We start from the raw sequence: 13,926 nt of genomic DNA on the forward strand, positions 1-13,926 counted from the left end.
ATCATTCAGCCAATATAGCAGACATTTTCCCCAGAAAAAAAGTGAACAGGCTATATTAAACAGCGAAATCGATTAAAGCAAACTTATCTGCCTTGGAAAAGAAAGCCTGGTCTGCTAAATTAAATTATGTTTCTGTAAGAAGCAGTCTTCATAAGACTGTGGAGAATCACAACATCTAAAGTAAAATATTGTAAAACTGCAAAACCCGGAATGTATTATGGAATTGAGTCATTTTGTGATTGTCAGTGGTTAACAGTAAGAAATGAAAAGATTACCTCTAATTGAAGCCTGTTACTTTGTATGCGGGCCTTACCAATCGCAGTCTACTGTCAATAAAGTTGCTATAGTTACTAGAGAAAACAGTCACAGGCCTTTGTGGTTCTCAATTTAAACACTGGACAGAAGATTTTAAATGGGTCAGGTTTGGATAGGCCAGTTTGTGAACATTCCATTGGCATCGCTGGATCACCAGTCTATAAGCCAAAGGGTAACAGCAAAATATAGAGAGCTGGTAAAGACCTATTGCTTAGTGGGTCTTGACAAAGGTAGATCCAACCCTGTCTGGAACTGATGGAAGGAATCCTGTTAATGCAGGCAGTATGAGCAGCAAAGAAATTCAGAAAAAGGGAATCAGTAACAGAGGCTAGGAAGAGGCTGAGGAAGAAAACAAGCGGTTGAATCACTGAAAAGAGCAGAAAAGGAAGGCTACAGGCTGCTGTCCAGGAAAGCTTCTGGAGAGAGACTGTCAATTCAAGTCTGTCTCAAGGAACAAGAAGGCTGTTTGGCAACTTTCACAGGTTCTAATTCTGCCTGAATCCACATTTGGGTGGCAGGGCAATGGAAATAATTTCCCAGTTCTCAACACCGCTGTTTCAAAAGGCAGGGTAACTAAAGTGAAATCTGCATCCAGATGGGATTGTACTCTGCTCATTCCATGGAGAGCGAGAGAAGGGTGTAGCCACTACATTTTGTAGGCAAGACCACAAAAAAGAAAGAAAGAAAGAAAGAAAATATTGAAGCACCTTAAAGATTAAGAGTTTTATTTCACTGTGGATTTTTTGCAAGACTCTTGTACATTAGTGAAAACTGTGCAACAGCATTTTGATAATACAGTAAGTCCAAGGAATGTGAAACATTTCCCCCCTTAAAGGGTAATTCAAGAATGCCATGCCCTAGAAATTCATGTCTGCATTTAGCTAGCAAAAAAGCACATATAGGAAAATATTTTAATACTTTCCCCTTATGGTCATTGCATTTTGCTCATTGACCCACTAACTTACAAATAGCAAACTTTTCAATTGCTATCATGTATCTCTGGACTGATCTTATGGTAAATGTCTACACTTGAATGAAATACCAATGTAAAAACGCATCTTGAAGTCCGGTAAACAGAAGCTTACCATATTTTTCTATGTATAAGACTATACTTTTGTCTAAAATTTTTAGACTAAAAATTGAGGGTCATCTTATACACGGAAGTAAGCTGAGGATAGAGAAAAAACAAGTGGAGGGAAAAGCAGGGATCAAAGTGATCCTGCAGGGCTTTGATCCTTGTTTTCCCCTCCACTTGCTAAGCCCCACTTAGATTTCTTAATTCTGGGTTAAAAATTGGGGGGTGTCTTATACATGGGGGTGTCTTATATATGGAAAAATATGGTATATTCCTGCTTTTTGATATACAGGGATCCTTCCTGCAAAATAAACAGGCATTTTGCATTCCAATGTAATAGTTTCATTGATTGTTTTTCTTTCACATGTTTTATTTTGCGAAAGAAAAATGTCAGTCCCCCTCCCCCCGGCCACTATCCAGCTACAGTTACAAATGACAAATTGTTCCATAAGTATAAGTTTCCTCACCCAAATGCTGTTAATGAGGCCCTATGTGCAAATAGCAGATTTTTGCATGCATATCACTTCCCAAATCTATAATAAAATCAAAACATATAAATCAAATGTGCATGAAAATGCACCTTCATATCTAAATGCTGCACTGCTTCTTCTTCTTTTTTTGATGAAATGTAAATCTGAATAGGCCTCTACAAGGACCTGCTGATGCAACTATGAACACAGGACCTGACATTTGATCTAATGGCATACATGTGTTAATCTTCTCTCCTGGACCCAATCCTCAAAGGAGCCCATTTTGCAGAATGTATTATGGTCATACATTGCTGTGACTTTGGCTTTCTTGCCATTGGCTGCATACCCTGGGAGGGGTGCCTGGCATATAGCCTACAAATGAAGACCACTGGTACTTTACTTTTCTGAGGGAACAGGCTCTTGTCTCCCAAATCACACCAGGTGCTCCTCCCCCCCCCCCCCCAAAAAGGGAAAACTACAATAAAAGGCTTTTATCAGGAACAGGAGAAGGGAAGGGAACACTCAGATCTAGCTTTCCCTCAAAACATATCTTCTCAGAGTCCTGGGGACTACCCCTCCATCCTGTTGTTTCTTTGTTAGCCACCTTTTTCCTCTGTCCTCTATTATCTGCATGCCGAAGATGTGTGGAGATGTACGTAGCTCCACACTATATGAAAGGAAAGAGCAGAAGCAGATGCTATTAGTACAATTTTTTTTTTGTTCCCTTTAACCGAGAATAATCCAGATTGACAATTTTTTTCCTTTTCCAAAGCGGGCAGGGGCGGGCGGGCGGTTGGGCAGGGAATAATCAAATTCCAAATCCCTCCAACAAAGTGTCTGGGTTTTTTCCATCCAAAAATCAAACCTTTTGTTGGGTCGATTCAGATTCTTCTAAATCTATGCTCAAGGCGTAGCACTGTTGCAAGCACCAAAGGCTGCAATGCATCAAATTCCAGCACCCTAACAGGTCCAAATAATATCACCCATAACATCAGAGATTCATCTACTTGTTCCTCTTCTAATGTAAGCCATAGAAATCATAGAAAAGTGAAGTTGGAAGGGGCCTACAAGGCCAGTAAGTACAACCCCCTGCTCAATGCAGGAATGCAATCCCAGCATATCTGCCAGGTGATTATCTTTGAATGCCTGTCCTCTGCCAGTTCCTACCTAGGCAGTAATGGAACCAGTGAACTGAATACAGTGGTGCCTCGCTTAGCGATCGCTTCGTTGAGCGATGAAATCGCTTTGCAATGGACTTTTGGTCATCGCTGGAGCAATCGCTTAGCGATGTCCTCTATAGCTAAAATTCGCTTTGTGATGATTGCGGGGGAGCGATCATGGCAAAGCGAACTTTTTAAAACAGCTGATCGGCGGTTCCAAAATGGCCACTGCAAAAACAAAATGGCCACCACTGTTTTGCCTCGCTGTAGAGGCACCCAAAATGGCCACTGCTATGGAGGAATTTCGCTTTAAGGTAAGATTTTAGCCCATAGGAACATATTAAATTTGTTTTAATACGTTCCTATGGGCTTTTTTTAAATCACTTAGCGATTAAATCACTTAGCAATGTTTTTTCTGGAATGGATTAACATCGCTAAGTGAGGCACCACTGCACAGCCATTCACTCTGCTGCCCCTTAGATAGAGAAACAGCCACACAGTTTTAAATGAGGTAGCTCTTTTAGTCTCTGCTAGCATGTCAGGCAAAAAAGAAACAAATAAAATAAAATAAAGAAGACAAAAACACTGTGGCACCTTAAAGACTAACTGCTATATTTTAATTTGAGCTTTTATGAACAAGTCCACTTCTTCAGACAGACTGAATAGCTCCCCATTGGCTCTGCTATGCTGCAGTACAGCAGTGGTTCTTAACCTTGGGTTACTCAGGTGTTTTTGGACTGCAACTCCCAGAAGCCTTCACCACCAGCTGTGCTGGCTGGGGTTTCTGGCAGCTGCAATTCAAAAACACCTGAGTAACCCAAGGTTAAGAACCACTGCAGTATAGCAACAAACTGTAAAATCGGTCAAGGTTATGTTTGTGTGTAAAACTAGCTTGGCCTCACTTCATCCATGACTGGACCACATGACCCTTGCTTATCCCAGAAACTAAAAGTGTAATGGTACATGACAAGAATCAATAATGTACCATGTTGTGCACCTAATAGCAGTGTCTGGCCACAGAATAAGTACGTCTTTGGAAGAAGGCGGCCAACTTCTTGGAGTGCTTTAGACCACCTCTAAATTCCCTGTATGACTTTCTTATAATACAAGTCTTCTCCAGAACTTGGAAGATTTGTATAGTTACCTACAACTAGTTATTGTGGTATGATGGAGTATAAGTAATACATTTGAAGAGTAATATATTGAGTAGTTAAAAGGTTAGCTTTTGGCATAATAAGTAACATTTTATGGTTAAGTTCAATTTTTAAATACATTTTAAGGAGCATTTTGAGATTATTTAATTACAGTAATGTCATTATTTCATCAATCCTAAATAGCAAGTGAAGGATTACTGTACGTTGTTTCATCTTTTCTATTTTCAAAGGGCAATATCAGAATTGACCACTAGAGAGAACCAGAGAATATTTCCCTGTTTTTCAGTTTCCTGGTAATGCCAGCACCACAAATTGCTTGACCAAAAACAGCAGAATAGTAACTTGGCTACTGCAAGGTAATGCAACAAGTTCCTTACAAACACAATGTTCTAAATTCTGGCCTCCCAGAGATGGATTTTAAGGACATTTTTTCCCCTCAGCAATTAGGTGGAGCAGAGTATATATGGGTCCCCCATCACCCCCTGTGTAGTGGGAAGTAACAAAGGAGCCATCTTTTCTTACTCCTCCACCTCTATTTTGCCCTTGTTCCACATGGAACTGATAGAACACAACCTGAATCTCCCAACCCAGTAATCAATGGGAATTAGTTTAGTTGTAGCTAACATAAGAGTTTAAGGCACCTGCTTTAACTATGAATGTAGGATTATACTGAATGCTGTCTGTCCACTGGCAGAACAAAAACTCTTGGAAAACAACATTTCTTCTTCTGCCAGCAGAATGTGCATGTGTCTCAAATCTGTTCCAGAGTACAGTACTGGAATCCCCAAAGGGAGAAAAACTGAGGGCGTTTGAAAGAAGTGGAGAACAACAGGAAGCTCCATGGCACTAATGGAAGTCCACCAGTCAAAAACAGAGGACAACAGGAAGGGCTTGGTAAGAATTCTTATATATTAGCGTAACCAGGAAGGTTTGCACTGATTTCTTAAGTTGCAGCAATTCGTCTTAAAAACTTATATAACAGCTCAACAGGGTCTCAGCCAATGATTAATAGCAAAAAATAGAAGAGGGATGCAAAACAAGAGAAGAAAGAAATAGTTAGCATCTGTAGTGAAATGAACTAGGGCACTCTGTCCAGATTTTGTTGCTGCTGCTGTGGTGGCACCTTATATAGCCTCTGATACAACTAAATTGCTAACTTAGCAACAGATAATGCACAGTGTTTCCATGGTTATGCTGCTTGCAAAGGCTGCGTTAACACACTTTAACAATGTTTCATTACTATAATGCATTGCATTAATTATGTAAATACTGGCTGATGACTCTTTACCTACTGTGTAAAATGCCTTTCACAGGAAGAGCCGTGTTCACCTATCTTGATGCACAACCCAGAAGAGACAAACTATATACTGTATAAAGTGGCAACAGACAGTCTGGTTCCAGTGGGGGGCATGAACTGCTTGGAACTGCTTCTATCAGCAAAATCAGGAAGGGCAAGTTTCCCACTGCGGTTCCCCCAGAACCCCTACTCCAAAAAAATAAACCTGTTCCAGAGGCTGGGGAATCCTACATATCTGATTCTGGGGAAGTGGCATGGCCACAGAGACTGGCAAAACGTTAGGAAGAACAACCTTCAGAACACGGCCAAAGAGGCTGAAAAACCCACAACAACCATTAGATCCCGGCCGTGAAAGCCTTTGCGAATATAGAGACAATGATTCTTCATTCTGGCACTATAACAAAGCAAAGTGTGCTGCTCATATACTCCTTCATAGCACTTAAAACACTTCCTGGATGGTTTATAACTTAATTATGCAGGCTGGATATTGCTCCCACTCCCAGCAAGCTGGGCACTCAATTTACTGATTTCAGATGGATGGAAAGCTGGCTACCTGAATCCCTCAGGATAGAATTCAAGTTGCGGGCAGAGTCTTGATTAGAGTACTGAAGTTTAATCACTGCGCCACAAGGCTCCTGCAATGTTGGATTTGAGCCAGTATTTTCACCTGTCTATCCCAAAGTTCTTCAGCCTTAGGAAGTTTCCACATCATGACCTCTAGTTTATACATGGATAAGAATGAAGAAGTAGAATAGATTAGATTATATCACTTCAGACTGAAAGCGCAAGAACATACTCTAGAATTTTCCCTCCCCCTCATATTAATTTTTTTAAAATTTAACTGCAGAAAACTTGCACAGATGAACAGGTTTCTGTGCTAATTGTTTGACTTGCAAGGACTTCTTCTTCTTTAAATGTAGTGGTGCATTTTAAAAAAGGTATCTCCCAACAGCAGCTGGAAATGATGCAGTCCAATTAACTGGTCCCTCCACGTTCAGCTGCATGTGTAGATTTGGCAGTTTTCGCCAATCTGCTTGCAAATACTAATGTAACATCCTTGCAACAATGCCAGTCTTACAGTGCTAAACTGTTTATCAACTGGCATATGCTATGCTATGAACTTTGCAGACACAGGCAGGCAGAACCAAACTCTTCATATTTGATAAGGAAGGCAACTGTGCTGATGCCTTCCCCTGAAAGACTGGTTAATTGCTCTTGAAAATTACAAACAAATATCTAATTAAGTACTGTCCTGGAGATCATTTACAGCTGGTAGCAAATCTATGTCATCTCTTCGGGACTCATGGATTTTATGAGTCACACAGTGTGGATTTTGCTCCCTGATTTTGTGATTGATATCATCTGTACACAGTGATTTGCAAATTCTCTCATTAAAATTAAAATTGTAAGCTTTCCCTTGGACATATGTAATTACTTTATTATTCAAGCACAAGCCTGAGCCAAAACACAAGCATCTTAACTGCTTCAGAGATCACATGGGAATCCCTTCCTTCTACAGTTAATCTGCTTTTCCCATTCAAAAAGTCACCACACCACACCCAGCTGATGTGGAAAGAGAGCTCTAACCCATTCCTGTTCTCTGGCTAAACTCTGCTTCAATCCCATCATGCTAATTAGACACAGTTCTGAGATCATGTAACCCCAATTGGAGTTGGAGTTGTGTGTCCCTTTTTCCTACTTGCGTCGCCGCTTGTTTCCAGTGAAACTGACAAGAGCAGTTTGTGGTCTAAGAATGAGGCACCTCAACCTAACAATTCTAGGGTGAGGCATTCTGCCTGTTTGGACCATGGCCAGCTATGAAAACCAACAAAGTTGTGGAAAAGTATTTTGAGTTCCACTAACAGCTGGCCCCTTTAATAAAACCCTGTCAGTTCTATGTCTAAGGCAAAAACAAAAGAAAATGAACAAATAAAGAAGACAAAAACATTGTGGCACCTTAAAGATGAACTGCTATATTTTAATGTGAGCTTTCATGGACTAGTCCACTTCCTCTGACATAAGAGTGGGACTACATGGTAAATATTTATACATTTATACACGGCCCCAAAACAAAGAGACTGTTGACTGGACTCAGATTATTGATAGTTACAAGCCATGACGGCGATGTATAATCTCCAGACTTCAAAGGAAGGTACCTCAAAATGCCAGATGGAGGAGAGGGATATCAGGAGACAGGGATCATGTTGCCTCATGTGCTCCCAGAGGCATCTGGTGGGGCCACTGTGAGCTACAGGAAGCTGGACTAGATGGGCCCTTGGCCTGATCCAGCAGGGCTCTTCGTATATTCTTATGTTCTTATGATAGCGCAGCATTTCACAGTTGGCAATGAGATTCAAGACCCCTGTTGATATTCAGTTCCCCTCCCAGGAAGCATTGTTCTGTAAACAATGACTATGATTGGTGGCAAATCCCTCTACCTTATAGGATGAAATTTTCTAGGATCCATCTCTTTTATCATTTGCAGAGAGAGAGAGAGAGAAATCAATGGAAATTACAGCACAAATATGGCCTATAGTGTCAAGGTCAAACTCCACTAGAAACCACCTCCTCCTGAAGCTGCTTTTCTTCAGAAGCTGCAATCCACAGGGTGAAATACACGTGCTTGTATACAAGACATTATTTGGCTCCAAGGAATAAAACAGAATGAAGTGGTTGCTTAGCTTCTCATGTCACCGGTTCTGCTACGTTGTCCTCTGAAGAGATTAATGATGGAACAATTCAAAGAGAAATATGAGCCACCCATCTCAGTAATGAGTGTGCTATTGGCAACCAAGTGGAACAAGATGGCACAGTGGCTTATTTCCCCAACCTTTTGTTCTGGTCCCCCTCCCCTGTCTTTGTGTGTGAGATGCCAAACAATGCATCCCAGTGCCAAATAGATGATGTAACATTTTGCTCCCAGACAGCTTCTCCCGTCAGATGTGTAACTGCCTGCCTGTTATTACTGAGTGTGACTGCTGTATCTGTGCCTATTGGAAATCTAAATCAGGGCACTGATGATTTTGGTTATTGATACTTTTGCTTTTCAGTTTTGTTTTCTGGTTTTGTCGGTGGTGAGCTGTACCATTTTTCCTATGAGAAAGGTTTCTGAAAGCTTTGCGAGCCTTTATGATGGCTAGTAGTTCCAACTCGTTTTTCTCTGTGAGACCATTTGACGTGGACTGTGAGGGACTTGCAATGAACCCCCCAGCCAGTGTGACTGGTGTCGGTAGTGACTTGTATTCACAGGCGAGGTTGTTGGAACGGTCACCTGATAGAAAGGTTGGCATGGGAATGCCACCATTGAAGTTGAGAGGCCAGTTCTGGAGTGACTCTTAGGAGAGTGTGGGGAGAATCTGTTAGTGGATTGAATAGGGCCAGAAACCAAGATTGGAGAGATCTCGAGACACACATGCTGTACAACTGACATCATAGAGTCCATGGTGCCTAGAAATCATTGGATCATTAAGACAGATATCAAGGCATGCAGAGTGAAGCTGCAAAGTAAGGTAAAGAGATTTTGCAGGGAGGAACGTGTGAGCTCGTGTGGTCTATGAGCATGCCTATGTAATGTATAGTCATCGTAGGTTTTAATTTTGATTTCTGTTCATTATAGACTGAAATTGCAAAGAAGGGCAAGGGTGAAATGGGTGTCTTGTCGAGCTTTGCGATGGGAGTGTGTTACAAGGAGCCAGTCATCAATATATAGGAAGACGAGAATGTTTTGAAGTCTGAGGTAGGTGGTTACCAGCGCCATGCACTTTGTGAATACTCTCAGAGCTGTTGCAAGGCCAAATGGGAGTCTTTTGAATTGGTATGCTTGTGAACCATTTGGAAACGAAGGAATTTTCTGTGTGTGGGATGTATTGCAATATGAAAGTAAGCATCTCTTAGATCTATGACGGTGAACCAGTCGTTTTTTCAAAGTAAGGGAAGAACTGATTCTAGAGTAACCATGTAGTGACAATGTAGTTGTTTAATAATCTTAAATCTAGAATAGGGCGAAGTCCCCCATCTTTCTTGGGGACAGTGAAATAGCAAGAGAAAAACCCGGTGTTGTTTTGATAGACGGGTTGCATGGCATCTTTGAGACATAAATTTATTTCTTCTTGCAGGGGTTGTGACACAGGAGTAACAACGTGTGTTGTCAGAGGAAGTTTGAAGAAGTGGATGCGGTAGCCATTTTTGATGATGGAGAGTACTCAGGAATCTGTGGTGATGGATTCCCATACAGGTAAGTGTTTCCAGAGGGCAGGGTTGTTGGGGTGGGTGGCGATCTTAGTCAGAGGAATGTCAAACATGGTGTTTGGGTTTCCGGTCATTCCATTTAGTGGCAGGCTGTTGCTTGGTTTTGGCTCTTTGGTTTTTGAAGTATGGATTGTAAGAGATTTGTTGTGGAGTTTTCTTAGCTGGCAGACAGGTGGGCTGGCTGGCAGGCTGCAGTTCTGGATGGAGGGTGCAAGAGGTGCTGTCTTGGGAAAGAGCTGGCGAGAAAGGCAAGGCTTTTTTTACTATTGACAGCAGAGGGTGTGTGGGTGCTTTGGGGGGGCAGGCAAGGTGAGGGCCAAAAACAATCATCTGGGGGGCCACAAATGGCCCCCGGGCCGCATGTTTGAGACCCCTGGTTTAGCTCGTTTAGGAGCAACAGGCTCTGGAGCTGGAGCAGCTTCACTGGACTCTGACATTTAGAAGTTGTTTCCGAAGTCAATGACTTCAGTATGGAAGGTTTCGATTTGTGTGTCTTCGAGGTCTTAGACAATGCAGATGGAGAATCAGAATGAGCTGGTGTAGCCGATGGAGGTTTTTTTGATGATTCAGTAATGGCTTTTTCCATTGCTTTGGTTTGGGAAGTGGCCCTACAGGGAGGTTGGGCCATTTGAACTGGTTGTAAGGATTGTTCCCAAAGTTGGAGTTTTAGCCTCGAGATCAAAGAACTCCTCACTTAAAATTTTTGCCATGGGTACAGGAGGAAGTTTGATGTTGTTCTCCCAAACAGAAAAGGCACTTATTGTGTCAGTCGGAAAGTGGGATCTTATTATCACAGACAACATAGTGCTTAAACGGGTCCAAAGGGGCCATGAATAGGAGAAAATAATTGAGGAGAAAAACTGATGATTGTGCTGCGGCCACAGGCCGAGTGAGGGGAAAGGAAAAATCTCTAATGATAAAGAGTTTGATCTAATAGTTTAAAAGAAAAAGATAACAGGAAGGAATCAAGAATAAGCTCTCTTTCTCTTTTACTCAGAGAAGCAGAAATATGAGGCTCTCAACATGGTGGTTGAAAGATACTGAAAGGGGATACTTGGCGCCAAGGTACTTATATGGGTGGGGAGGGGAATATTCTAATGTGTTCATTGCTACCGCAGAAGCTTTAGAATATTCCGATGAGGCTCCGCGCAGGGGCGAATCACCCAGGGTGTGATTCACAGAGGCCACAAAGAAGAACTAGATCCCCTTTTTGAATTATGGTGGAATTTTGATTGATTGATTGATTGATTGATTGATTGATTGATTGATTGATTGACTGATTGATTGATTGATTGATTGATTGATTGAAAATCCTGATTCTTTCCATGATATGATCAGGTTACCTCTCTTCCTCTAAGGCAAGCAGTCAAATTTGCACAATATGGTCACTTAAGTTGCAAGACTTAGGTTTATGTAGAAGTCCAAAGATAGTCCAAACTGTAGATAATACAGTTGGTAGTACGATAGTAACAGGGAAGAACTTGGTAAAGTTACTTTTCTGGATTAAAACTCAAATTCTCTGAGATCCGTTAGCCAAAGGCAACTTTTTCAAGATTTAAGTAGGCATGGGCATTAAAAAGGAATTTATTCCTGCCAGTTGTTAATAGTATTAGAAATGTTACCTGTTGTCATTGGTATTTGAAATACTGGAAAAGAGTGTTGTAGGGTTACTTGTTATGCTGCTTGTAATTTTTTTTCTTTTTCTAGAAATTGGAAATTTCATATCAAAACACTTCAAGGATTGCCTGAAAATGGTGAGAAATGTAATGAGTAAGTAGCAGTAAATAATGAGTAACAAAGTAACTAAAAACTAAGTACATAAAACATTGCTTGTTATATCAAAGGACTGGACACAATCTTGCACACAGTTCTTCTGGCACGAAATTTTGGCTTTTATTGCCGAAAACATAACTAGTTAAAAGCTGAAATTCACTAGCAAGCAAGAGTAGGCCCACTGAATCAGTGGGGATTTGGTGAGCCAAGTCCTCCTTAAATTCCACTAATTTAGTGGGTCTATTCTAGCTGCAGCTGACTGCTGAATTACAGCCAAAGTTTACTACTTTTTAAAAAATAATTCATTAGTTTGAAGAATGCTTGGTACAGATGTAACTTGGTGCAGGGCTTGTTGTTGTTGTTTATTCATTAAGTCGTGTCCGACTCTTCATGACCCCATGGACCAGAGCATGCCAGGTCCCCCTGTCTTCCGCTGCCTCCTGAAGTTTGGTCAAAGCCCTTGTAGCAGGGCTTGTAGCAATCTTTAAATGCCTGGCACAAATAATCCTTTGCTTTCTAACAGGTCTGCAAATTTCCACGGATATAATCAGTAGTTTAATCAAGTAAAGCTTTCTTTGTTTAACATAGGAGCAAACTTTAATCAGTGGGGCTGAAGCTGAGAAGAATACTTGCTTGCTTTTGAATTATTGACATAAGGTATGAAAAAGGAGAACATGAAAGGGCCTGTTTTCCTATTGGTTTGAAGCTTTCTTTAATTAACACTGTTGAGTTCCATCACACTTCTATTTCCTCCAGAAAAACCTACAGAGAAGTTCTGATAACATCCAGTACCATTCCAGTTTTTAAAAACTACAAGTCACACGAACAATTTAGTAAAATGTTCTCTTGTGTATACACAGGACAATTTCCTGTTCATTCTTCCTGTAGATCAGATTAATAACCACTTAGCATTTTGTACAGTATGTTCAGTACACCACTTAACATGATACAGAACTGCATTTTCAGTGTTCTGCATACAGTGTTTGGATCTGAAGACTGCTAAGTGGAAAAAGAAAGTTCCCTTCTCCTTCTGTGTCCTTCCTTCCCCTGCAGCCACCGGCCTCTCCAACAAGCCCTCTCAGAAAGTTTTCCCCACCAAAAAATATGAAATAGGGCAGAGGGGAAAGAAGAATCAAGCAAAGCCACCTCCAGTGTTGAAGTCTCCCCTCCTCAACAGACCCAGATTGCTTAGTAGGAATCCTGACCCTCTGTAGATGCTGGGGTGTATGTAAATTCTGTACTCTCAATGGTATATTCAAAATACACCACTGAGAAACTGGGGGTCAAAACAGATGATATTTTTAATACAAAAAGTGCTCCTTCAAGTGGCGAAAGATTTCTATGTGTCAAAGCATATGATTTTCCTTGTCTACATATCTTGTATTTAACATGTTTTGCTTTGATCACTTGACAGTCAACAGAGGTTGGCCTGCAAGACAGATGTTAAGGTCTGTATCTCTGATGAAGTCCTGCTGGATGGTGCAAAGCAAGTCAGTGAAGGAAACTGGCATTTCCGGTCCTATTTGACCCTGGCACATAAAGAGAGAAAATCAGCCTGGGCACCAATGTAGAGAATTCCTGAATGCCCGAAACTTTTAAAAAAAACTTTAAAAAAACATGCCAGTTGTCAATCTATTGCTCTCCTGCATGAAAAGCAGGGCATTCTGGCTTTCAAACAGTAAACATTTCAGAAAATTTTACAGTAGCTCAGTTTCGTTAGCATGTATGTTCGCTAGTCCTCCCGTTATTCCCTGACAGTGAATGCTACATCTCAGTCTTGCCACTTTCTGAAAACTTCAGGTTTCTATTTGCGGCTTTGACCTAAAAGAGTGGTAACTATTCAATGCTTTAGAATCCCACCCCCAATGGAATTAGCTTTAGCAGAACTTGTCTGATCCTCAGATATGGTTTCAGGAAAAAAAAACTTCAGTCACATCTGCAGTGTGTGCAGTCCCACACACAGTTTTGAAAGGTTCACTGGACCTGTCCAATTATCTATGTTTGGAGAAAGGAAGTCTTGTTCAGTTTAATGGGCTTAATCCTAGGGAGATTTTCCATCGCCTTCTCTTTAGATAATGTAAAAAGTGAAAATCATATTTTGATTCATGTGGCATGAAAATGAAGGTATAATAAGGTTGCATCAATATGCCAATGATTTAATGCAGAGCTTAATTTGTGGCTTGAATTTCTTCACTTTCGGGATACAGTTCCAGCTATAACTTTTTGCTTTGAACCATTCCCCACCCCTTTCAGGAAAGGATTTTGTCTTTCTGTATGTTGTGCCGTACATGCACCAAAGGAAATAGCTAAACAACAGCTTGTATTTCAAGCTCTAATCAAGTTCTTAAATTATTTGTTACATACTGAATTTTCTACCCTGGCTCACATGCTATACCCCCCCCTCACACACACACCCTTTATCCATAGTATTGTT

At 41.0% G+C, this 13,926-nt stretch overlaps 1 protein-coding gene across 12 annotated transcripts in view; it reads right to left on the reverse strand.

Moving 5' to 3' along the window:
• Positions 1-13,926, reverse strand: part of PDE7B (phosphodiesterase 7B) — a 257,704-nt gene that overhangs the window by 51,674 nt on the left and 192,104 nt on the right. For 4 of the 12 annotated variants that reach the window (XM_020779607.3, XM_078383331.1, XM_020779597.3 and 1 more), the window contains one exon: positions 11,342-11,464. The exons of the other annotated variants lie outside the window; for them this stretch is intronic. In XM_020779607.3, the coding sequence (XP_020635266.1) occupies positions 11,342-11,351 (10 nt within the window). In that variant the 5' untranslated portion in view covers positions 11,352-11,464. The remainder of the gene's footprint in view (positions 1-11,341; positions 11,465-13,926) is intronic. 12 annotated transcript variants of the gene reach the window in all.

The sequence above is a fragment of the Pogona vitticeps genome, chromosome 1 (genome assembly GCF_051106095.1).
Source record: "Pogona vitticeps strain Pit_001003342236 chromosome 1, PviZW2.1, whole genome shotgun sequence".
NCBI lineage: Eukaryota > Metazoa > Chordata > Lepidosauria > Squamata > Agamidae > Pogona > Pogona vitticeps.